The 24,620-nt window shown below is 63.8% G+C and overlaps 1 protein-coding gene across 2 annotated transcripts in view; it reads left to right on the top strand.

Annotated features, from left to right (window-relative positions):
• SNX27 (sorting nexin 27) overlaps nt 1–24,433 on the top strand; it is a 25,143-nt gene extending 710 nt beyond the window's left edge. The window contains exons 2-13 of one of the 2 annotated variants that reach the window (XM_035346650.1): nt 9,147–9,378; nt 9,521–9,713; nt 10,468–10,532; nt 11,425–11,529; nt 12,682–12,760; nt 14,734–14,897; nt 15,993–16,082; nt 18,144–18,293; nt 18,548–18,676; nt 18,888–18,947; nt 20,771–20,833; nt 23,833–24,433. In XM_035346650.1, the coding sequence (XP_035202541.1) occupies nt 9,147–9,378; nt 9,521–9,713; nt 10,468–10,532; nt 11,425–11,529; nt 12,682–12,760; nt 14,734–14,897; nt 15,993–16,082; nt 18,144–18,293; nt 18,548–18,676; nt 18,888–18,947; nt 20,771–20,833; nt 23,833–23,880 (1,378 nt within the window). In that variant the 3' untranslated portion in view covers nt 23,881–24,433. The remainder of the gene's footprint in view (nt 1–9,146; nt 9,379–9,520; nt 9,714–10,467; nt 10,533–11,424; nt 11,530–12,681; nt 12,761–14,733; nt 14,898–15,992; nt 16,083–18,143; nt 18,294–18,547; nt 18,677–18,887; nt 18,948–20,770; nt 20,834–23,832) is intronic. The other variant, XM_035346651.1, reaches the window with a different exon arrangement.
• Nucleotides 24,434–24,620: the final 187 nt, after the last annotated feature.

The raw sequence follows: 24,620 nt of genomic DNA, 5'->3' as shown, positions 1-24,620 counted from the left end.
CCCCCCCCCCCCTCCTCACCGGGGGCTATTTCGGGGGGGGTTCCGCCAGCCTCTCCCGTCCCCGGGGGCTTCGGGAGCCCCCTGCGCCCCCCCTCCCCCTCGGGAGCTGAGTTTTGGGGTCCCCAAATGGGGGCGCGTGGAGGGGGGGGCTCAGCCCCCCAGAGGAGCCCCTCTGCAGGGGGGGGTTCGAGGCACACGGGGGACAGAGGGGGCTGGGCTCGGCTCGTGGGGGGGGGGGTTCGGGGGGGTCCGTCCCCAGGCAGCGCTGGGGCTCGGGGCCGGCCTTCCCCCCACGGCCCCCCAGGGCTGGAGCAGCGCGGGCTGTCCTGGAGGCGCTGCGAGGCCGGGGGGGGCTTTGCGGTGGGGAGCCCTTAGGAGGAAACGTCCCCAGGAGCCCAAGTTCTCCTCCCTGTGGGGCCGCGGCTGCGTGCGGAGGAACCGAGCGGCCAGGGGAGAGCGGGACAGAGCCCGGGGGGGGGCAGGGATGGGCGCAGGGGATGAGGAGGGGGCGGCTGGGGGCAGGAGCAGGGGAAGGGACACGAACGGGAGGCGCCTGGGGAGCGAGGGGGAGAGCGCTGCGATGGACTGGGGGGCACAGAGAGCGCCTGGGAGCAGGACGAGGCCCCGAGGGACTGGACAGGGGCTGGGGCTGGGGCTGGGCTCCGTCCCCCCAGGCCCTGGAGCCGTGCGGCTCTGCAGGAGGAGGCTGGGCTGGGGACGCGTGCCTGAAGCTGGGGCTGGCTGGGCGGTGGGTTCTCCTTGGGGTCCCGGCTGTCCGGGGCTGACACCGCTCCGTGGGAACGCGTCAGCTCGGTGGAACCGCTCCTTTTTCCCCTCAAACACCCCCAAATTTGCAGGCTGGCATCAGGTGAGCCCCAGCCCGCCCGGGTTTTCCTCCCTGTCGCCGTGCGGTTCCTTGGGCTGGCTCTGCCTGCCCCGAGCCTCCTGATCCCTACGCAGCTGCACTTGGGGCTGGGCTGGCGAAGTTCAGCGGCTAATTAATTACAGGGATTTCACGGCAGCAGGAATGCTTCGCTGCCGGTCTTTGCGGGCTGCAGCGGGTGCCTGGGCCCGCAGAGCCCAAACCCCCTGGCTGTGCCCCGCCGCAGGCGTGGTGCTCGGCTCGGGCTCTCCCCCACGGGACCCAACCGCTCCTCGCTTCGATTTCCTGCGCAGAAGTGTCCGGGGGTGAGCCCCGCACCTGGAGGGACCCGCTTGAGAGCAGCGTTTAGTGACCGAGGGAGGTGTCTGCGTGCCGAGCTGAGACCCTCCGCGGGGGGGAAACGCTTACGGTGCTGTGTGGGAGCCGAGAGGAGGGTGCCGAGGAGCCAGGGCTCGCTCCTGGCTTCCCGGCCGCTGCGAGGTTGGGCCTGCACAGGCGGAAGGTTCGGTCTGAGCTTCGGCAGCGGCTGGAGGAGCTGAGGCTGCGACCGAGGTCTGCTCCCAGCCTGCGGCGCCGGCGTCCGGCCACCTCGGGCAGGGAGCAGCGGTCGGAGGAGTGGGGATTTCCTCTCCGCCCCTCTCCAGGGAGAAGCCTCTTCCTAATTCGCCCCCGTGCCTCCTCGCAGTGCCGTGAGATGCCTTTTGCCCTCCTTCGGGCAGTCAGCTTCGTTAACCCGGCCGTGTAAATCAGCCCGCCGGCCCTGCGGGTCCCAGGCGACGCCGGTCCCGGTTGGCGCAGGCGTTAACTGTCCTGGATCCGTTAAAACCCAGCTCCTGCAAATAAATCCGAGCACGGCTGTGAGCCGGAGTAGGAAACAATAAACGGGACTCCCAGAATAGCTCCTCTTTTCCTTCCTTCGCGCAGCGGCACCCGGCGCGGTGCCGGGGGTGGGGTTCCCGGGAGCTCTGTCCCGGAGCCGTCCGTGTGTCCTGCTCCGCAGCTCCCGGCTGGCGGTCGGGCACCGAGCGGCGTGCACGGGGCGGGGGGGGGGTCCAAACGGGCCGGGGGGGCCCAAATGGGGCCAGGGGGGTCCAAAGAGGGTGCTTGCTCTGAGCAGACGGGCGCAGTGAAGGCTTTGGAGCCGGGAGCTCCGTGGCGGGGCCTTGGCAGGCGGTGTCTGGCTCTTCACCGTGCCTCAGCCCCGCAGCTGCAGCAGCCACCTGAGCGTGGTTTTCCCCGCGGCGAGGTGCCAGCTGCTCCTCAGCCCTGGCCCGCGACCGGAGGAGGCTTTGGGCGTTGTCCCAGGGGTTCCTGGGGTCCCGCGCTCGCTGCAGTCCCCCCCTGCCATCCTTCGCTGCGTCGCGCCCCTGTATCTGTCGCGTGGCTCAGAGCTCTCCCTTCCAGAGGCTGGCTTGGCAACGCGGTGTGCTCCCTGATCGCCTTAGCTCCGTGGTGCTTGGGGGTGCTGAGGGCACTGGAGACAGGCAATGAAAGCTAATTGAGCTCCTGGTGATCACCCTGAATGACAATCATCGCTAATCCTGGGGAGGGAGGGAGAATCCTGCTGTTAACTCCCTTTGCAGGGGAGCTCCTGGCAGTCGTTGAGCGGGTAACGAAGGGCCGGGCTGTAACTGAGCGGGTAACGAAGGGCCGGGCTGTAACTGAGCGGGTAACGAAGGGCCGGGCTGTAATTGAGTGGGTAACGAAGGGCCGGGCTGTAATTGAGTGGGTAACGAAGGGCCGTTGTTCTCAGAGCCCCGAACCACGCGTGGCTGGAGCCAGGCCCCGTCCTCCTGCGCCGCCAGCCCCGGGAGCAGCCCCGGGAGCAGCGTGCTTCCCAGGAGGGCCCCGCTGGCACCTCTCAAGGTGGTTTTGGCGTCTCTGCTTTCCCACCTGCCCCTCTGGCACGTCATCAGCCCAAGGACTCAAGGGGCGAGATCACGGGTCACGGGGAGATCTGTCACGGGGAGATCTGTCACGGGGAGATCCGTCCCCGTCCGGGGCTGCTCCGACACCGAGCCTCGTGGGGCCCTGCCGGCGTGAGGGCGCGCGCTTCCTCAGTGCTCCTCAGGCGGACCGGCTCCATCCCTCAGGTCAGACTCGTTATCTCTTCGTGGTCCAAAGTCGAACCTCGTGTATTGCCTCGGAGCTGGCTGTGCTCCGGGGAAGCGCAGGCCTGACCGTAAGGAGGAGGCGGCGGCTGCTCCTGCCGCTTGCACGCAGGGCGCGTCGCCAGCAAGTCACCTTATGAAGGGGTCAGCGGGTGACCCTGGGGTCAGCAGGTGACCGTGGCCCCCGCCCGTTTCTCTACCCACACAGCTCAGCAAACCTCCTTCCTCTCCCTCCGGACTGAAGCGGCGTGTGACGCCTCACCTCGTGCCCCTGGGCGGCGAGCGATGTGCCGGGGCGGCCGCACGCGGGGACACGGAGCTGCCCGCTGCCTTGGGGGTCGTCTCCCCGCCGCGGCTGCTGGAAGCCTCCGCAGCAAGAGCGTGGGAGCAAAGGACCCGAGATAAGGACCTGAGATAAGGACCTGAGCAGGGACAGCTGATGCAGGACCTGGCGTCCTGCGGCGCCTTCCCCGCGCGTCGTGTCCCCTCCTTGTTCGCCGGTCCCACAAATTCAGGACAAGCGAAGGGCACCGGCTGTAGGACAGGCGGGTTTCCTTTCTCCGGGGTTCAGGCCCACACTTGCGGGGTGCAGCAGCGAGCCCTGCGCACCGCGGGGCTGCTCGGGAGGCGAGGCCCTGCCCGGCTCCTCGGCCACGTCCCCCGGCAGCGCCTCGTGCCTGCGCTTTCCAGCGCGTGGTCCGCGGAGCCCTCGGGGGCTGCTCAGGGCTCGGCCGGGAAACCAGCGCCCCTGTCACGGGCTCGAGCGGTCGTCAGCAGCACAGAGGGAAGGCAGAAGGGTCGCGGCTTTGATGTGGGGCCGCGCTGGCCCTGGGGCTCGCCGTGAGCTGCCTGCCGAGCTCACCCCGCTCAGCACGGCTTCTGTGCTGCGTCCAGGAGGGAGAAACCGCGGAGGCCTCGACCCAGGTCGTGCGTTCCGGAGCTGGTGCTGGACAGGCGTGGGAGCTGGCTGCCGGTAACTGCATCTCCCGAAGGGGCTTGCTGCAGGCCTGGCTCCTGAAGCGTCCAAAATGTTTGTCCTTTTTCAGCAGGGCTACCAATTAAGTCAACGTTTGTTTTCCTTTGAGTAATATTTAGCTGTTAACCTTCTGAAATGCTCGCGTGCCTCGTCTTCTTCCAGGGTGTTTCAGGTGCTCATTTAGGAGGAATCGGTGCTCGTAATCGGAGCCGGCAAACGGCAGCTGCGCTGTCTGCCAGGGCAGAGCGTGGAAACAGGCCCAGGACGTCAAAACTTCCCCAAAATGCCCCAAGAGGCATCTGGGGAAACGGTAACGATCCCGGAGACGTAGGAGAGGCCACGGGAGCTGCACTTCACGGTTTCTGCCTGGTTTTTTAATCCGTTCGCACTGATGCTGGGCCTGGATTTCGCAGCTGTCTGGGGAAGGTTGGCTTCCCTCCTGGTAAGGGATGGGGAAATGCTGCGTAGCCTCCGCTGATGCCGCGGCAGGACGTGCCCTGGGAGCTGAGCCCCGCCGGGGGCTTAAGGGAGGCTTCTCCTGGCTGCCCGGCTCCTTGCGGTGCTGAGCACGCTTCCCTTGCTGGTCCGGGGCCGAGGCTTGGAGCGTTCAAGGCCGTTTCTCAGCCCCTTTGCGGGGAAGGACGCGATCGCGTGGTTGAAGCGTTGGGCTGGAGCTGGGACCGTGGGCGAGGCTGCTCGGCGTGGCTGGTCCCGGGGACGTCCTGCAGAGGAGCCTCAGCTGTGACACAGCCCAGGAGGCCGGGGTTTGGTGCTGGGCTGGCGGAACGGCCTCGGAAGGGACAGGGATCGGGATGCCGAAGCGCCCATTTCGGGAGCCTGGAGAAGCCGCCCCACGCCGCCGCCGCGTCCCCTAAGCTCCTTAGCTGCTCATCTCCAGAGCCTCTCCGAGGAGGCTGCTGGCCAGGTGGCGGCCGCCCTTGGCTCCGGGTTCATCCTCAGCGCCGTTCTCCCTCGTCAGCCCTTCCCGGAGCAGGGACTAATCCTTCCCTGCTGCCACGGTCCTCGCGCTGCACGTAAATCCCTCCCGCAGCCGACGTGGTGAGAGCCGGGTGCTGTGGGGAGCCTCTTGGCCACGTCCTGCATCTTCGGCACCGTCCCGGGCAGAGCCGGAGCCGGGCATCGGGAGCTGGAAGGCGCGAGGCCGTGGGGGAGATGCAGCAGCTGGCTGCGTTACGAGGCAGGCTGGAGCTGTGGCACGAGTCTCTGCTACCAGCACACCTCGGAGCAGGGCAGGAGCGCGGTGCGACGCCGCCTGGGCACGGCAGTGCTGGGGGAAGGGCCCCTCATCGCCGGCCAAGCCAGGCCTCCGCCGCTGCGCGCTGGCTTTGCTGTGCCAGGGAGCTGCGGAGCCAGGAGCTGGCCCATGCTTTGCCTTGGTGCCCTGCTGCTGGCACGGGGTGGCTGGAGAAGGCACGCAGGAGGGTGAGGCTCGGAGGGTTTGTGGGCCAGGTGTGCTCGGGCTCAGCAAAGCACAGAGGCAGGCTGCGGTCGTAATCTCGAGGAAGCGTCTTGCAGGCTTTCTGCAGCAAATTTCCTCGTCTTTTGACAGGCAGTTGGGAAATTTTAAGAAGTCTTCACGGAAAATGAGTCACTCAGTGTACAAATGGGAGGAGGGAAATCTGCTGCTGGGTCTTAGGAGCCTGCTCCTTCGCGCCGGTACGCTGGGGAGCTCAGCTTCATCAAACGCACGCCTCGACCTCGAGGCCTCCTGGTGCTTGCCACAGAATATCCCGAGGTCACGCGCTGAATATCCCGAGGGTCACGTAAGGAATATCCCCAGGGTCACATCATGCCCTGAGTCGGAGGGGACCTGCAGCATCATCGCGTCCGACTCCGTGGCACTTCTGCCCTTGCTGGGAGCTCGCGTGGCCATCTGCCTTCCAGCCGCGGTGCTGACCAGCCGGCAGCCGCTCGCTCTCTGACCTTGCACTTCACAAGCCCAGGCTTTGCAGAGGTTTTTAAGCTCGTTAAGGTGAGCAAACGCCGCTCTGCTCTGCCCCCCAGCGTGTTTCTGCATCGGGCACCGGCATCACACACAGCGGGACCTGCTGTGACGCCGCCGGCCTGGCTCCCCCGAGCACCTCGAGCCCAGCAGCGGCTGGCCCCGCTCCATGCCCGCAGGGTCCCCGCCCTGGCGGCCGTGTCGGCGGCCAGAGGCCCGCGCACGAAGGTGGCCTCTTGCTGCTGGTGATGGCGAGGGGGTTGGGGTTGCCCCCACGGGGCAGCGGTGGGAGAAGACTTCCCCTTTTGTGATGCCCGAGGGCCAGGCGGTGCCATCGTGCTCCAGGACGGCTTCGAGGCTCTTCTGCAAGGCCGCTCGCGGCCCCGCGAGGAGGAAGAGGGGTGCCGAGGGCGGGGGATTCACCCTGCGATGGAAGGCGGCAGAACCTCGTGTTCCTGCCCTGACCGCATCCGCCTCTGGCGGCGGGTGGCTTGGAGAAGTGAATCCTCAGAAGGAAGCTGCTCTTCGAGAGCTGCCGAAATCTCGCCGGCCTTGCTGGGGCTGCGTGCACGGGGCACGTCCTGCTCCCGGTGTGGCTGGTGGGGGGCAGCCAGCCAACCGCCCTGCTGCGGCGGGCTGAGGGCCCGGGAAGGGGAACGGGAGCGGCTGGTGGCAAAATAAAAATAAAAAAAAAAAATCCAACTCCAAGCAGAAGCAGGAGCTCGAAGAGAAAAGCCCCCAGAGGTCCTGGGAGGAGCACGGCCGCCCGTGGCGTGCTGGCAGGCTCGTGGCATTGGGCTCCCCTCGCCTCGCCAGGTGCCTCTGGTCTGCCCATGCCGTGCGATTCCCCGTCCCCGATTCCCCGTCCCCGCTCTCCGTAGGTCTGTGGTGGTTGCTCCAGGCGGAGTTCCCACAGAGACTTCCTCGCAGAGGTGCCGGGGCCGTGCCCCGTGCGGCTGCGGTGCCGCCGGCTCCTTGCTCGGCTCAGCTGCCGTGGCAGAGGGGAGAGGGAAACCTGCTGCTGCCGGGGCCGCCTCTCAGCGCCGGGAGGACGCGCTGCGGCCCCACTGCGGGGGCTTCTCCACGAGTCCTGCGGTCACGGAATCACAGAGCTGTAGGGCTTGGAAGGGACCTCGAGACAACCGCGTCCAACCGCCTGCCAAAGCAGCTCCTGCAGCAGGTTGCCCGTCCAGACGGGCCTTGGATATCTCCAGAGGAGACTCCTCAGCCCCCCCGGGCAGCCCGTCCCAGCGCTCCCTCACCCTCCCCGGGAAGTTCTTTCGCACGTTGGTGATGTGCGGACCTGCTGCTGCGGAGGCTCCCAGCACAAGCTGACCGGCGAGGGGGGGATTTTCCCAGTCCCGGAGCCTACTGGCCGTGTTCCTGGGCTGGAGGGGCTGCGTGCAGCTCCGCGGGCGCTCTGACCAGCCCAGGGGCTCTGTCCAGGCGTTGCTTGGCTCCTTCCTGCGCTGGCGGGCTGGTGGCTGTGGTCGATGTCCTGGCCCACCCCAACGCCTGGCGCGGTGCAGGCGCTCTGTCTGGCTCGCAGACGCTGCTTGGGGCTTTCTGAGCTTGGTCCTGAGCCTGGGATCTCGCACCCAGGTCTGGAAGTTGAGGTCGGATCTTTCCAGGGTGATCCTTGTAAGTAAAAGCTCAATAAAACAATCGATGCGGAGCGCTAAGAGCTGTTCTCTTTCATTCCAGTGAAAGGCTTGAAATTAAATCTCACACTTGATTTGAGGCGAGCTGGGGCGGCTCGGTGACTCGCAGGATGGCTTCGCGGGGAGGCGACACAGCTGGGGACGTGCGGGCACCTTTCCTCAGCGTCCCTCCGGAGCTCCGGGCAGTGGCTGCGGGCAGCAGCACGGGTCAGGGGCTGGGCTGTGCGTCCCCCCCAAACCCCTCCATGGTGTAAACGAGAATGGGGTCTTGGGGGGTGTTGGCACACGCCGGAGCCCCGGGCAGCTTCACTGCAGGTGGGCTTGGGGTGGGACCTGAGCCCTCGTCACCCACGGGTGCCCCGGCTGCCTCCCGAGGGCAGCGCCGTGGCAAAGCCCTGCCCGGGGCCGTTCGTGCAGGGGATGTTTCAGATGCCAAGCTCCGTACGGAGACGCTGCAAGTTTCTGGAGGCTCGCTGCTAAATTTAGCCCTTATCAGAAAGAAAAGCAGGCTTGTCCTTTTCCAGATTTGGAAGAGAGCCTCGCAGCTCTCTTTGGACCTCAGGCTGGGTTTCAGAGCGGCGTCTCTCCGAGCTTGCCATGTCCGGGCCAAGCGAGAGCCAGGCGGCGGATCGCTGCCGGCGGCTTCGGGGTGGGCAGGAAGGGCAGGAATGCTCAGAGCTGCCCCGGTGTCTCAGGGCTTCCGTGGGCCTCGGGGCATCGCTGGACGAGCTCTTGCAGCCAGGCAGGAGCAGTGCAGGAGCTGGAAACCCGTACTCGTTGCGGCAGCGCTCCCGGGCCTGTCGAGGAGGAACTCGAGAGATCTCATCTCCCTTGGCACCGCGCCGATGGGCTCGCGGGTGCTCGTCTCAGCAGCTGGGAACAGCACCCTCTGAAATCCCTTACCCTCGCCCGCCAAGCGCCCGAGCCTGCCTTCTCATTCTTGTTGATCCGGAAGCTTCAGTGCAGATTTTTGGAAATTACCTGAGGTTTTGGGGCTGCGGAGGGTAGGAGATGGCTTTTGCCCTAGCGGAGCAGCATGAGTTAGGCATTCATTGTCGTTGTTCCTCAATTCTGTGGTCACCTCGTGTGTTTCCCTTGAGCTGAGAGGAGAAGGCTCGCGTTCTGGGCGCGAACGTGCCACGCTTGGTCTGTGCCTGAAGCCATCAAACACAGCTCAATAACCACTAACCCGGGAGAGCGCCAGCAGCAGTTGGAGCAGCGTAACCCAGAGCAGCGCTCGCCCTCCTGGTGCTGTGCAGGCAGAGCTGAGCTGCAAAACCCGCTGCCAGCGGAGCAGAACTCGCAGAATTTGAACACGGGAGCTGAGTGGGTTGGGGTTTCTGTTGTTTTTTTTTTTTTTTTTTTGCTCCCCTTTAGCTTGTGTAACCCGTTGTGGGAAGAGATGTGAAGCTGTGGAAGTGTCGGTTACCTTCAGCTGGCGGATTTCCCAGGGAAGCAGTTACGTGATGGGTTTCTGGGCTGGTCCTGGCGTGGTTTGGAAGCTCTGCTGTCCCCCCGGCCTCGCTTACGGCTTTTCTGCCCTCTCTCACAGGAACGGGGTGAACGTTGAGGGAGCAACCCACAAACAAGTGGTGGACCTGATCCGCGCCGGGGAGAAGGAGCTGATCCTGACGGTGCTGTCGGTGCCTCCCCACGAGGCCGATAACCTCGACCCAAGCGATGACTCCTTGGGGCAGTCGTTCTACGACTACACGGAAAAGCAGGCTGTGCCCATCTCCATCCCCACCTACAAGCACGTGGAGCAGAACGGCGAGAAGTTTGTGGTGAGTAGCGGCCGGGCCACGCTCCCCGGGGACGGGAGGGGGCTGCTCCGTGCTGCCTGTGGCTCCGGGGAGGCAGTGCCACGCTGGTTCCAGGTCGGAAAGCTTCCCGCGCCCCAGCCGGCCTCTCCTCTGCTCCCTGCAGGTGTACAACGTTTACATGGCGGGCCGCCAGCTCTGCTCCAAGCGGTACCGCGAGTTTGCCATCCTGCACCAGAACCTGAAACGGGAATTTGCCAACTTCACCTTCCCGCGGCTCCCGGGGAAGTGGCCGTTCTCCCTGTCGGAGCAGCAGCTGGATGCCCGGCGGCGAGGGCTGGAGGAGTACCTGGAGAAAGGTACGGGGCCGGGCGCGGCGCCCAGGCAGCCGTGCGGCCACACGCTGCCTTCCTCGCCAGCAGGAAGCGAGTCCTCAGGGCCTGTCCTTCTGTGGGCGACCCGAAAGCTCGAGTTCCACGCGCATTCGTTTGTCAGCGAGGGAAAGAAGCTCAACAAGAGGCCCTGTAGCTGGGCTGGGTTTGAGGGCCGCAGTGCTGAGCTCAGGCTTGCCCGTACCCAGCTCTGGGGCACGAAGCCCCTCGGCCCCACCGGTGTGGCCTGGGGCGGGTTCCCTCACCCCGCCGCTGCCCCAGCCCTGCTCCTTCACTTTCATCCTGGCCGGAGGAAACGGCTGGCTGCTTGCACGGGGGATGCAGCCTGGTCCAGTTTTGTCCCAGGTTATTTACTGAACCTGGCCTGAGCTCCCAGACAGCTTCGTTCCCTCTGGAATAACGCGTTTATGAAGTCCTTGCCCGCTTCTCAGTGTAGTCAGAGCCTCCTGTTGGCTGCGTGCCCGCAGCCTGGGTTTCCCCCTGGGGATTGTCTCAGTAGTGAGTTACTCAGCACCGCCGCACGCTTGTCGCTTGCTGTCGGGGGGGCATTCGGGGAGTATCAGCCCTCGTGCCAGCACCCCTGGTGCAGCCTGCAAAGCCCTTGTGTCGGGAGGCTCCCCAGTTTCCCACAGCCTGCGGGACAGGTGGGTGCTCTTACCCTGCAGCCCTTATCCCCCCTCGCCCCGGGACAAGGCAGTGACCCGTGCTCTCTGTCCCGCAGTGTGCTCGATACGCGTCATCGGCGAGAGCGACATCATGCAGGAGTTCCTGTCGGAGTCGGACGAGGTAGGCACAGCGCTGAAACTCGGCTTCCCCTGGTACAGAGGCGTGGGGAGGCTGGATCGGAGCGCGAGGATGCCCCCCGCCAAAGCCTCAGCTGGTCAAATCGAAAGCCGGAGCAGAAAACCAAGGCTGCAGTTCGCTGCCAGCCTGGTGTTGCTCGTAGGAAGCCTCTTCTCTTAGCAGCAGCTGAGAACGGCTCCGATGCCGCTCTTGGAGGACCAGAACCGGGCGCGAGGCCTCGCTGCCTGCCCTGGGCCTCCCTGGCCCCGCAGCGGTGTGCCTGCTGGTTCCTGCTGCTGGTGGCAGCCGCAGTAGTTCTGCGTGTGAGCTGCTGGGCAGAAAGGCAGCAGGCACGTTAACTACCAGCTCGTCTGACTTGCTTCTGCCCAAGTTTGGGTCGCCCGCAGCAGCAAAGCCGCTGTTTGCCCTCTGGCTATTGCTTTTTTCCCCAACTTTTCCGTGGTGCATTCAGCTGCTCTGTCTCAAAGCTTCCTCTCACTCCTCACTGACAAAGCCACGACTGGAAAATCCTACCCGTCGCGGTCCGGGGCGCTTTGCTTGGCTTCCTGCCTCGAAGCAGAGCTCACGTCTTCCTCCTTTCGGAATTTCCCCCACGCAGCCCAGAAGCAGATTCCTGAGGCTTGCAGAGCAGCTGGCAGCTGGATGTGACAGTGCACGAGTGACCACGTTAGTTAGCCAGCGCCAGGCGTGGTCCGTGGGGCTCAGTAAACAGTCGTGGAGCTCAGCTCGTGGGAGCGAGCAGGGGCATCTGCTCAGGGCCCGTGCGGGACCCTGGGCTCAGCTCGGGGCCGCAGCTGGGAGCGGCGATTCCCAGCCCCTGCGGCCACGTCTGATGGACTCTGCTGATTTCTGTCCTCTTTTTTCCTTTCTCTAGAATTACAACGGCGTCTCTGACGTGGAGCTCAGGGTAGCGTTACCAGATATAACAACAGTGACGGTCAGAGTCAAAAAGAACAGCACTACAGATCAGGTGTACCAGGTGAGCTACTTTTTGGTGTGTTCTTTTGGTTTGTTTTTCCCCCTGACTGGAACATTAACGTGATTCAGGCATGAACCAAGACCCCCGAGGTGTCCGCTGGGTTCTCGGCTCCTCTCGAGCGCAGGTAGGCGCTGGTGCTGCTGTAGTAGAGGACAGGAGGTTGGCGAGCTCCAACCTCACGCCGTGCTGAAGCAGCATTTCCTGGGCAGTCTTGGCTGCAAGGACGGAGTCATCGCTGAATTAATTTCCACTGATAGTATCTTAAAGCTGGCGGATGGCTCGAAGCGCTAGGCAGATCGTGTCTTGTGGCTGCAGCGGGGGAGCTGGATCCAAGAGCTGTCTGCGTCCAACACGCATCTCTGTGGCTGCGTGGCAGGACGGCGAGCTGGACGTGAAGGGAGCGACCCCTGGGGAACGGCCTGGGCAGGTTCCAGGTTTGCAGGTGGCCTGAAGGCCCGGCGCTCGAAGTGCAAGATGGAGAACAACTGACTTCAACCAGCACTGCTGGAGGAAAAATGGAAGTCGTCAACGAAGTAGGGGGAACAGACTCGAAAGGGGAACTCAAAGTGTTGCTACAGGCGAGGGAGCTGAAGGGTTGCAAAAGAGCAGGGCCGCGGGAGCTCCTGCTTTGCGCAGCAGAATCCTGCCGCTGGAGCAGGGTCGTGGTGCCTTCAGGAGAGTCGTGGTACCATCAGCAGGGCCGTGGTGCCTTTGGCAGAGTCGTGGTACCGTCAGGCACTTGGGACACGACGTATCGAAGCTCGTGTCACCTCCGCCGAGGTCTGTGGGATGTGGCTGTGGTATTAGCGTGCAGGGCTGAAGTGTTGGAGCCAGCTCCTCGGGGAGGCGTGCTCCTCCGTCAGGAACTGAAACCAGAGGCATCGGAAGAAGAGATGACCCAGTTGTCAGCAGTGGGGGCAGTTACAGTCTGGAGCGGTTTACAGGAAGGCAGAAACACGCGAGTCTGGGCCCTTGCTAAAGAAAAGCTCTGATTTTACAGGAGGAATAACATTCAGGCTTTCCTTGATGACTAATGCCTCGGGTTAATGAGTACTTGGAATAACCGGCACGGCGCTGGCCGTGCCCTGCAGAGGGACTGCCGGGCGCTGGCTCCTGCTTTGCTCACTCCGTTTTCCCCTCTGGTTGCTCTAGGCTGTGGCTGCTAAAGTTGGAATGGACAGTATTACCGCAAACTACTTCGCCTTGTTCGAAGTGATCAATCACTCCTTTGGTAAGTCTTTTAATCCCTTTGGTGCCCACAGGCAGCTGAGGAAGGAGCTCGGCAGTGCTCGCAGAGCCTGGTGGCCCTCGTTTAGCTCTTATCTGTGCTCGCAAAGTCAGGAGCCCCTGGGAGGAATCGGGCAGGCACAGCAGATTCTGATAATGAGGAGCCCGCAAAGTTTGACGGCTTTTTCTGCTGCTGCTCGACTTTCCAGTTCTTAAACAGTTCAAGGAGACGAGCTTCTTGTTAACGGAGATGGGTTTTACTGCAGTTCAAAGGGCCCAGAGATAGCGGGGCTGAAACGTGGCTGCCTGGAGAGGGGGCACCGAAAGCGTCTTGGTGTGGAGCCGAGGGGCTGCAAAGGAAATGGGATTTAATCTGTGCACACGTAGAGGGGACGTGATGTCCAGGCCCAGAGGGATGCGTGCTGTGAGCTGACGTGTCTGTCCTTCAGCCTCTGAATCCTGGGGGCATTTGAGGCCCACCTGCAGGATTCTGGGCGATTCCTTTGGCACTTTGTGCATCGCCGTCCTCGCAGCTCGGTGCGTGCTGAGGTCTCTGCCTGGTCTCGGCTCCTGCAGCGTCGCTGAACGTGGAGTGCCCAAACTGCCCAGGGCTCACTGCTGAGAGTGTGGAGTGGTTTGGGCTTGATCCTGCACCGCCTTGTGAGCCAAGCGCACGTCTCCTTCCCAGCTGGGTGCCTTCGTTTCTGGGTCGTCAGCGGTGCCTGCCTCAGACTCGCCCTGTAGTTACCGCTACCTGTGCGCTTTTAGGGGGAGATTTCTAGGACTGTTCCTCACACTTGACAAATTCTGGCCAAGCGGCAGGGGCAAATTCTGCCTTCCTGAAGCCCTCCTGAAACCACCCAGCTCGGAAGACGGGCTGGGGTTGTACTCAAGTGCTGACCTGGGCCGTGCAGGCAGCCTGGAGCAGGAGATGGGAGGCTGCCACACGCGGGCACAGTCCCACAGGGAGCGTTCAGGCTGCCAGGCCCTGGCTGGTGCTGTTAGTGCCTCGTTCCTCTGAGTGCTGTGCTTCTCAGACTGCACAGAACAGGAGGATCTCCAGTTAACCTTTATGGCCCGTGCGTTCTGGACGCTCGCCGTGAGCATCCCCATTTATTCCTGTCTGGACGCGCTCCATTTAATTTCCCTGGAAGCTGTTAGCTCCGGCTGCAGTAAGACAGTGGCCGTACCCTACCTGACGAAGGAGACGTGCCGCGCTCCCCTGTGAAAATCCATCACGGTGAAGGAAAGCAGCAGCAGCTCTGAACGCAGTGAGCATCTCGACAGGGGCAGCGCAGGCAGGACTCGCAGCAGCAGGCTGCTTCAGCACGCCGTGGGTGGAAGGGGCCCTTCCTGGGTAGCTGCAGGGAAGTGGAGACTTAGGCCCAGAACACTCCCTTGGGGAGCTGGAGATGGCCTTGAGCAGCAAGTCACGGTGTGGGGGCAGCGCCACGCATTGCGGTGCCCTGGAGCAGCGCGGTGCCAGGGGGTCGTGCCCTCTGCTCTGCTCCCTGAGACCCCGCCTGGAGCCCTGTGCTCAGCTCTGGGGCCCCAGCACCAGGAGGACAGGGACCTGTTAGAGGCAGTCCAGCTCTGACAGTCAATCAAACCACGTCTCAGAGCGTTGCCCAAACTCTTCTTGAGCCCTGACAGGTCCCTCCCAACCTAAGACATCCGTGATGCTGTGACCTGAGGCCGGGTGGTCCTCCCTGTGCTCAGCAGAGGGTGACATCTGCTGCTGCGATGGCCCCTGAGGACCACGCTCAGTGGGTTGTCCTCAGCTTGTGCCCTGCCCGGCTGGAAGGGCGGCAGCAGGGGCAGCACCCGCGTCCTCCCCCATCACCCGGGAGGGGTTCGATCTCCAGGGAATCAATTCCTGTTTGTGCGCCAGGGCCCATTGCGGGGGATCCCTGGGGTCCAGCACCACAGAAGCAGGTACTGAACCAAGCTGACCTCGGTGTCCTCTGCTTCTTCCAGTGCGCAAGCTGGCGCCCAACGAATTCCCCCACAAACTCTACGTGCAGAACTACACCTCGGCAGTGCCGGGAACATGCCTGACCATCCGGAAATGGCTCTTCACTACAGAGGAGGAGGTTCTTCTCAATGACAATGACTTGGCGGTCACCTACTTCTTCCATCAGGTAGGTGCCCTCGAGCTCCTTGGGCGGGAGCTGTGATTTCTTCCTGGAGGTAAGCCAACGCCTGCTGGTAGCCAAGTGCCTGGCTCCCAGAACGACTCCAGACGCCGCTGTCCCTTGGTGTCCTGGCAGCACTGGGAACTTGAGGGCTGGTCCCGCTTAGGCAGCTCTGAGGAGCACGGGTCGGTGGCTGGGTGAGTCGGCAGCTCTGCGGTGAGCTCGTGGCCGCGGCGCGATCAGAGCTGCAGGCTGCCTCCCAGGGCGAGCTGGAGGGGGCCTGCGGGGCTGTGCTCCGTGGGGAGGTTCCGTGTTCCTCAGCTCCTCCCTGCTCCCCCTGAGGAAAGGAACGTTCCTGCCTGTGCTTTCACTCGCCCCCTTTCACGCAGATGCTCTGGGATGAAGTGAGCCTGAGAGGAGCCATGCTCTGACTGTGTAAAGCCGGTCTAGGATGAGCAGCTCAGAGGTAGATATCTGCACAGTTCAGTGAGATAAATCCTGCTCTGTCTCCACCACCAAAAACGCTGTCCCAACACTTTCAACTGGGCAAGTACCAGCTTCTGACACAAACTGAGAAAAGAGGTCAGCGATCCCCCAGACTGGCTGGCAGCTTTACGAGCTGCTTTGTGCGAGGGCAGGGGTCCTGGCTGAGCAGCGTGCGGCTGTGGAGCTAAAGGCAGGGCTTTGTACCTGCTCACTCCGAAGAGTGAAGCAGCTTCTGCATGGCAGCACTGCCCTCCAGCAGCGTGGTCGGTAATAAAAAAGCCTGTGCTGCTCTGCTGGAGGCGGCTGCGTGTGTCTGCGGTGGAAGGGTTGTACCGGACGATGCCCAAGGGCAGAGGCAGGATTCCAAGTTCCAGCATTTGCAGATCCATCCAGGGGACGTTCTCCCAGAGCCCTCCTAAACCCAGGCATCTGCGTGCTGCCCGAGGTGGGCAGAGGCTCGGGGCCGGAGTCGCCGAGCCTGGCCCTCGCTGGGTGCACGATGGACTGCGGGGGCTGCGAGCTGGGGCAGCGCGGGGCCAGCCGGGGCAGGCGAAGCACTGCGAGGAGATCCTGGAGCCTGACCTTCTGGGTGTTCTTTCCCTTTTTCTGTTTAAGGCTGTCGATGATGTCAAGAAAGGCTACATCAAAGCAGAGGAGAAGTCCTACCAGTTACAGAAGCTGTGTGAGCAGAGAAAGATGGTCATGGTGAGTTGTCCTACCTGTCCCGTTTGCTTCCTGCGGCAAGTGCCGTGCAATGCTGAGTCTGGAAAGGCGATAGATCCAGCCTTGAGAAACATCTTTCCTTGGAAAGCAATGACCCCGGAGAGCTGTGGGAGCGTGGGCTTGGCACAGAGGCATCGGCACGGCTGCAGGCATGGGGCTGGGCCGTGCCCACGGGTCTGCTGCTGCCCAAACCAAAACCGCCCCTCGTGCCTGGCGGCTTGTCCTTGGCACGGTCACGTATTGACTGGGCTCCCAACAAGGCAGTGATAAACGTGGTGCAGTGCTGAAAGGTGGGTGCTTAACGTGCCATGAAGCAGTCCTCCGTCCGCAGCCCTTCGGGGGCAGCTGTTGCCAGTAATTGAGAGGCAAAGGTCGTCTTCTGCCTCAAACCGCCTCAAGTGGTGGCATCGGGCTGGCCGAGAGGCCCGGGCACTGCTCTGCTCGCAGTGCTGCTCGCTGTGTCCCCTGCCCCCGTCTCTTAGGTTATTTTTTACCTGGCAGAAGCCTTCCCAGGTTGCAAATCCCGTGTCAGATCTCGCTGTCTGTCTGGACGACAGATTTTCTGCCTCTCATCGCTTTGCCCAGCGAGTGCCTGGGGGCTTGGTGCGACTCGATGAGCCTGCCTGGCTTAGGTGGGGGGGAGCGCAGGGGTGCCCCGAGCTCAGCCGCCAGACGCAAGCTTGGCTCGGAGATCAAGAAGCAGAAGAATCTGACTTGTAAATAACTCGCTGGCTTGCCTGGGGCTGCTGGTACCGGCTGAACGTGGGCTGCCCTGTCCCCAGCTCTGCGCCCCGGCCGGTGCTGGCTGCGCCTGTAGAGGGGTGGCTCGGGGTCCTGCTCGGGGTCCTGCCCAGAGCCCCTTTGCTCTCAGGCCCCTGCTGAGGGGGGCTGCGTTGGTGTGGACCCCCAGCGGGGTCACCTGAAGCGCTGAGCCAAGGAACATGTTCAAATAAGCTCTTAATTATTAACTGATGGTGAGGATCAGTAAATAGACACTGCCCCTGCGTGGCTTGTCCCACGGTGCTTTTGTTTCTGCTGCTCTCCCGGGCTTTCTGACGACCGGAGACAGATCTGGCTCTTCAGGAAGCCTGGCCACCGTGTCTCAGGCGCCGCAGGGCCCCGGTGCAGCAGGAGGCCAAGGAGACGTCGGTGTCCCAGCAAGCTGGGACACCAAAGCAGTTCGTCCCCTGCCTCCCCCCGTGCTATGCAGGGCCCTGCCTGGAGCATGAGGCTCGAGGAGCCGTCCTCTTCCTCCGGTCTGGACGCAGCCTGCTCCTTGGTTAAAAACTCTTCACTGTTGTGGTTCTGCCCCACGTAAACCTTTCTCTCGCGGTGAGGGGTTGCAGTCCTGGAAAGCTGGGACAGCCCAGATCAAGCCTTCAGATAACAGCATCTCCCTGGTGCCAAAACGGCACAAAACCGACCCCTTTTGGACAAGGCCCTGTGGGCTGGGCGCAGCGCTGCTCCGGCACGCTGCCTGCGGCTCGGGGGCTTCTCCCAGAGCTGCTTTGGCTTGGTGGCGCTTCACCGGTGCCTGTGTAACGCTGCCTCGTCGGGGCTCCACCTCTGGGGAACGGCTGGCCGCGCGAGGAAAGGCAGAAATGGTCCAAGTAAATCCTCAGACCTTCTCCACAAGTGGCAGCGTTTGCAGCCAGGGGCTCTTCAGAAACGCTGATCTGCCCGACAGCCTCGTTTTCTGATCTGTATCTGCCAGGGGGCACGGAGTCCCTGGGAAGCCCAGGCTGGCACCGACTTTGTCACCCTGCTGCTCGGGTCCCTGCCGTGCCGGGGAGCGTGGCCACACCGATCAGAGCCTCCGGCTGCGCCAGCTCCAATGGGACGGGCTGTCAGTGCTGGAGGCAGCCAGGAGCCTGGTGCAGGTCCCCGTGGTGCCAGGGTGCCTCCATTCCTCGGGGAGAGGGTCCCCTTCCCTCCCCATCACAGCCATCCTTCCTGGCCGGGGGTTTCCGAGGGGGGCATGAGCGTGAAGGTGGCAGGAGGAGGCTGGGTCCCCGTCCAACGCGTGCCGCTTTCTCTCTGCAGTACTTGAACATGTTGCGGACGTGCGAGGGTTACAACGAGATCATCTTCCCCCACTGCTCCTGTGACTCCCGGCGGAAGGGACATGTCATCACGGCCATCAGCATCAAGCACTTTAAACTCCACGCCTGCACCGAGGAGGGCCAGCTGGAGGTGAGGGGCACAGCAGGGCCATGCCCGGGGTCCCAGAACCCGCCTCGGCTTCGTAGGAAGGGGGAGCAGCTTGTCCCGGAGCTCTGGGGCTTGGGCTGGCAGCGCGGGGCATCATCTCCCTGCCCTCTGCACGGTGTCCCCGTTCCCCTGTCCTCGTCCCCCCTGTGCGTGGCTTTGCTTTTTCGGATCTGCCTTAAATCTCCCCGTGCCCGGGGGCTGCTGGCTCGGGGCTCACGGGGTTTCTCTCCCTTCAGAACCAGGTCATAGCGTTCGAATGGGACGAAATGCAGCGGTGGGACACGGACGAGGAGGGGATGGCGTTTTGTTTCGAATACGCACGCGGAGAGAAGAAACCCCGATGGGTTAAAATCTTCACCCCCTACGTAAGTGCCCCCCGTTACTCTCAGACTGGGAAGGAGGAGACGCATCCCGCTTATTTTGCCCTCTGCGAACCGGAGGGAGCTGGAGGGAGCAGCCAGCTCCGAGCGGGAGGCGGCGGGGAGGCGGCCGGCCGCCAGGAGGAGCCGGCAGCACGGGCAGGGCCGTGGGTGCTGCGCCGCCGCCGCCTGAGACGCGCCTGCTTTCTCTTTGCAGTTCAACTACATGCACGAGTGCTTCGAACGGGTTTTCTGCGAGCTCAAGTGGAGGAAGGAGGTAAGGACCCGCCGCTGCAGGGCAACGGCTTCGCCCCTTACGGCAGCTTTTTACTGGCAACCGATTCTGCCTGGCTCTGACCCACAGCCCGAGCAGGAAGGCTTGTGCGGGGAGCAGTCGGGCGCTTGGAGCAGTGCGGGGGCTCTGCTGTGAGCGTGGGGGGGGGGCTCGGGCTCCGTGGGTGTGGGGCGCCGCGTGTTGTGTCCGAGCGAGGAGCTCCAGGAGCTGCTTGGCTCCCCGTCACTCCCTGGTGCCTGCTGCCGAGCGCAGGTGGCAGGAATCGGTCCTGCGGCAGGGTTACGAGGGCTGCGGAATTACTTGGAAAGGGTCGCGAGAGCCCCCGGCAGAAAGCTGCTGGGCAGGGAGGTGTTCGGGGCTTACTTTGAATCCCAGCCCGAGGTGGCTGCTCAGCCTCCTCCCGCTGAAGCCGTTGAGCGGTGTCACGGTTCTGACCTGGCTCCCCCCAGCCTCCCTCCCCGTGCTCTCCTTCGCCGCTGCTGCGTTCCCTCTGTCCTCTCCTCCCCCGGGAGGGAGACATGTCATCGCCTTGCTCCGTCTGCCAGCAGAGCGCTGCTGCTGGTGTCACCCACGGCCGTCGTCCCAGGGACGGCTCCGCGTGCTCGGAGGGTGGCTGGAAGCACCTCGTATGTGGCTACTGCATCGCCGCGTGTGGCCCAGCTCCTCTTTTGCCCTCCCTTTCAGGAGCAGGGAGAAGCGGCCGCTGGAGGCTGAGGCCTCTCCTTGCCCTTGATCTGATCAGCGCTTAAACGTGGCAAGCCCTCTGAAAGAGGGATCCAGGACAACCTGCCTGGTGTGGAGGCTCCCGAGCAGGGACGATTCCCTTCTCCACGGGGAAGTTTCCGACCTGCCGGGCCCGGGGCAGGGCTGCCGGTGCTCGTCCCGCTGTGGCCAGGGCCCAGGGCTGGTGCGGGACGCTGCAGGCGCGTGGGGAGCGCAGGCACAGACCGCAGCAGCCGTGCTGCCCCGAGGACGCAGCGGTGGATGGAGGAGCGCGAGGCCAGCGGGGTTTCATAGCGAACGTGGAAAGTGGCTTGGCTCAGCCTGGGACGTTGGAGCAGGCGCTCTCACGAGGGGCCACAGACCTCCGGGCAGGCGGGGCCGAGGAGTCCCAGGTCTGCTGGCTGGGGACAACCGCTGCGGCGACAGCCAGGGGCTGCCGGAGCCAGGAACCCCCAACTTTGTCCCATCCCTGAGCCTGCGGGAGGCGGCCAGGAGGCTGCGGCCGTGTGGTTCCGCGGCGAGGCTTGGCACGGGGAGCAGGCGGCGCTCAGCACCGCGCGCAGAGCCGAGGAACTGGGCTGTGGGCTCCGCGTCCCTGCTGGGGTGACATCTCCGTCCCTCGAGGAACAAAGCCTTCGCGGCTGCCGCTTTGGACCATGGAGCAGAAGCTTTCCGAGTGGGCAGCCTGCCTTGCTCTGAGCTCCTCCGCAGCTCCCCGTGTCCGTGGGGCCGGCGTGGGGCCGTGCGGGCAGAGAGCCAGGCACGCGTGGCGGGCCGGCGGCCTCGTGGCCGGCCCCTTCCTGGCCTGCTGAGGCTGCGGCACTGCCGTGCAGCCCGATGGTGCTGTGCTGCCCCTGTGCTCAGAGCTGCACCCTGCCCTTCTGCGGGGCCGGGGGCTGCGGCCTGCTCGGCGCTGGAGCAGGAGCTGGGCTGGGTCACCCAGCAGAAGCCGGGCCCCCAGCGCCCCGGATCCCTTCCCGACGCTCTTCCAGCCGCTCTGGCAGCAGCTGCTCAGTCTCCTCCCGTCCCCTCCGGCTCTGCTTTTTTATTTACACCCTTTTTATTTTTTTTCCCTTGTAAAGGTGGAGGAGGAAGCAACAGACAAGGATAACAGGAACTGCAGTAAAGACAATATGTGCAGCAAGGTAATCGGGCTGAAAACAAACAGCATCTGTGCTCTGTGAGCCAGCCTGGCTGCTGTGCTGCGGACGTAGTCTCCTGCTCCTCTGCTCCCGCTCCCGTTAGCGTAGAACAGTGCCCTTTCCTAGGGGCTTCTCCTCGGAGGGCACCCGCGGGCTAAACCCCCCACGGCTGCTTTTGGTGGGATAGAGGTGGCTTTGTGCCTCGAGGCCTCTTTGCTGACGTTAGAAACGTCTGGGGCCCGTCTCCTGGACGCCGCCGGTCTCCGGATGCCCCGGGATGTGACCCTCCGGCCGCGAGCGGCAGCTCCCTTCACCTCCCCGGAGGAGAGGGGTCGGGCGCAGCTGCACAGGGAAACGCTTTGGCTCCGCTCGCCTTGTAAAGGACCGGAGACTTTCTCCTGGAAGCCGCGGGCTAGCGGTGTGTGGTTTTGTCTCTCGTTCTGCGGTGCAGCGAGGACCCTTAGGGACTGACCGTGCCGTTCTCAGCGCTGCTTTAACAGCGAGGAGCGAAACCGCTTCGTGTGGCGCCTCGCAGGCGCACCTCCTGCCGCCGCCCTCTGCCCAGCCGCTCTCGCCTTCAAGCTGGACGGGATTCAAAGCTAAACGCTCCCGCTTGCCTCAGGATGCGCCGAGATGCATCCGGGAGCGTTGCCTGCCCGGGCTGTAGGGTATCCTCGCGTAGGCTCTTAGCCCAGCACCTCTGCCGTGGCGTACACACGGAGGAGGCCTGCGGAGAGGCACCCGCTGCTCTGCTGCACTCGCCTGGTGACGCGTGCCAGGAGCCGCAGCCTCTGCGGGTGCCTCTCTGCAACCCTCTGCTCGCAGCTTCCCCTGCAGGGACTCGGAGCGCCGGCGGTGGCTGCGGACCCATCGCTTTGCCGTGCTCCCGCACCACGTTTTAGCTCCGCGCTCGGGCGTCTGAAATAGCTGCCGGTTATTGAGCTCGTAAGAAACCAAAGCGCGGTTGTGTTCAGCGAGGCAGAAAGCTGTTAACCCCAGCGGTTCTGGGAGGTGCTCCTCGTGGGCAGGAGTTACGTGGTGCTGGCTAGAAAGCGTTGGACATCAAACAGGGCGAGAGCCCCTTCTGACTGAGCAGAGAGCTGGAGCAGGGCGTGCAGGATGTGTCACCGCTCAGGAAGGAGCGGCGCGGGCTGCACGGCGCTGGCGGGGGTGTGGGAGCCTCCCGCCCCTGTGACGCTTCCTCTGCCAGGCAGATCCTGCGCGATAACGCTCCCGCGGGGGTAACCCCTCTGATCCCCGGGCACCCGGCGCACTTGAGGAAGAGCGGGGTGAGGAAGGCTTCGTGCACGCACGCGGTCGCGTTCCCGCGTTGCCCTTTCAAACCCGGTGCCCTGCCCGCGAAACCCGGACACACCGCAGGAATGGAACAGCCAGGCTCGGCACGGGGGTGCTGCCTGAAACTCACCCCCGGGGGCTTCCCCAGAGCCCGAGCTCCCCACGGGAGTTGTGGCAGCGAGTTGGTGCCACGGAGCGGGGCGGCCGCAGGAACCGGCTGCGGGCTGCGCCGGGCCTGGTGCCGCTTCCTGCCCGCGCTGCTCGGCGAGGAGGGCTGGCGGCATCGCGCCTTCCCGCAGCCCGTGACGTCTCTTCCTGGGGCCTCGGCCGAACGCTCGGTGAACGGGGACTGGGGGCATCCTCTTCCTTCCCCCTTCAATCAGCTCCTCACTTCTGAGCACCCCAGGACTTCCCTGCTGGGGGGTGGAAGGTTTTTCTCCCGTTCGATTCATTCACGTCTGCATGATCCCGCTCGCGATAACGGGAAGCCCGTGGCCATAGCTCCTGGCGTGGGGGAGCACCGCGGGGCACCGCTGCCCCCGGCACCCCAAAGCTCGGCCGCTGCCCTCGCTGCTCCAGTGGGAGCAGCACGAGCAGGGTGCGGAGGTTAAGTCCACATCGGGAGCGTTTCTGACTGGTCACCGGGTAATTTTCGTTCCCTCGTGTAAAATAAAAAGATCGATGGAACTTGAGGATACGTCACGGATACATTTGGTGCTCGGTGAGCTGCTGACGGGCCTCCTGAGCCGCAGGTGCTGGCTGATAACGTGGGGCGCGCTCGGGAGAGCCGGCTGGAGGCTCAGCTGCCGTGTGTCGCCCAGGGCTGAGCGCCCAGCTGAGCATGCCGCGCGTTGCCCGACCCCGTTGTGGCCCCGTTTTCCACGCCGGGCCCTGAAGGGACGCCCTTGGCTCCCACTGGGCACCGGCCCCTCTGCGGGACGGGCCGAGGGGTAAGGCTGGGGCAGGCTGGGGTCAGTGGGGCGCCTTGGGTGCAAGCTGCTCGGGCAGGGGAGGGAGATGGTGCCCTTGGGCAGAGCCCTGGGAGAAATTCTCTGTCCTCCGTCCTCCTTCTGCGGCAGCGAAGCTGCTGAGAGCGGCTCAGCTCGGGTCAGCTCCAGGGAAAGCGCGGAGTCGTGCCGGTGGAATTTGGGTTACTTGCAGCCTCTGGCCCTTTTCTAGAGGGAGGGCTGCTCGTGGAGCCCGGGGAGAGCTGGGCTCCCAGGGGGATCCGTCCGGTCCCCGGGGCTGCTCCTGGCCTCCTTCCTGCCCTCCTTTCCTCTGCTCCAGCTCCCGGCGGGGCTCGGTGGTGCTGGAGCAGAGCCGTGCCACGGCCAGGGCTCCCGGCGCACCCCACACCGCGTGGTGCCGCGCCACCCGCAGCAGCAACCGCCGGCACCCGTGGGGCCCCGGTGCGCCCGAACCCTCAACTCGCCCCCCCCGGGGAGAACCCCCCCAGGGCTGCAAGCGTCCTCCTGCACGGCGCCTGCCCCACAGCCTCGCGTTTGAGGCAGAAACCGAAACCTGGCCCTGCAAGCGGGGGAGCTCCCCCAGCCCTGTGCTCGTCGGCTGCTCCCTGCGTCAGCGGAGGAAGATGAGGAAGAGGAGGAGGAGGCCGGGGAGCCCCTGGGCCGTGCTGGCAGGGCCGTGGGGGGCCGGGAGCCGTCCTGCGGGGCTGCCCCTGACCTCTCCTTTCTCTTCTCTTGCAGAACATCTTTCAGATGGTCAGGTCACAGCAGAGGGACGCGGCCACTTAGCCCCTCGGCACGGAAGAACGTAACCCCCTCCCTCCCCCCCCCCAGTCCCCCCAAATTAACACTTACAAATTCTGTTATTGTATTAAAGCCCTTAAACTAAATATTATTAATAATAATACCATTTGTGAACTTCATGTTTATGGAATTAAGCGACTAGGAGAAGGGCAGGCTCGGCGGCGGCAAGGGGAAGGCGGTGGTGGACGGCGCGAGCTCGCCCCGGGGTGTTCTGTCTCTTCCTTTCCACCTGGGTCCGGCTGCAGGAGACGGCCTGGGCTTCTGTTTTTTACAACTGGAAACCGAGACATCGTCCGTTTGCACTGTTCAGGCATAGCTATGTATGTATGTATGTAAAAAAAAAAAGAAAAAAGAGAAAAAAAAACACCACTGAAGAGGCTATATCTACGGCCGTGCACGTGTACGCGTATACAGAGTTCTTCTAAACTTTCATACCAGTGGCAGAACCTTTTTTAAGCTTGCGTTTTTACACGCATCTCTCCTCCCCATCCATTGTGGTGTTTTTTTTAAAAACTAACTTCAGAGGAAAAAAAGAAAAAAAAAAAACAGAAAAAGGAAAAAAAAAAATCAAAACACGGCAACGCTACAGGGAAATACCTCTCCTGGCACAAGGACCTCGACACGTTTACAAGCTTCTGACTTTGCTTTTCTCCCCACTGGAGGTTCCCCCGCGGGGGTCGCTCGGTGCCGGCTGCCTCCAGAGGCCGAGCGCCATCGCCCCTGGG

This window comes from Oxyura jamaicensis, chromosome 25 (assembly GCF_011077185.1).
Source record: "Oxyura jamaicensis isolate SHBP4307 breed ruddy duck chromosome 25, BPBGC_Ojam_1.0, whole genome shotgun sequence".
NCBI lineage: Eukaryota > Metazoa > Chordata > Aves > Anseriformes > Anatidae > Oxyura > Oxyura jamaicensis.
This window is presented reverse-complemented; position numbering and strand designations above follow the sequence as displayed.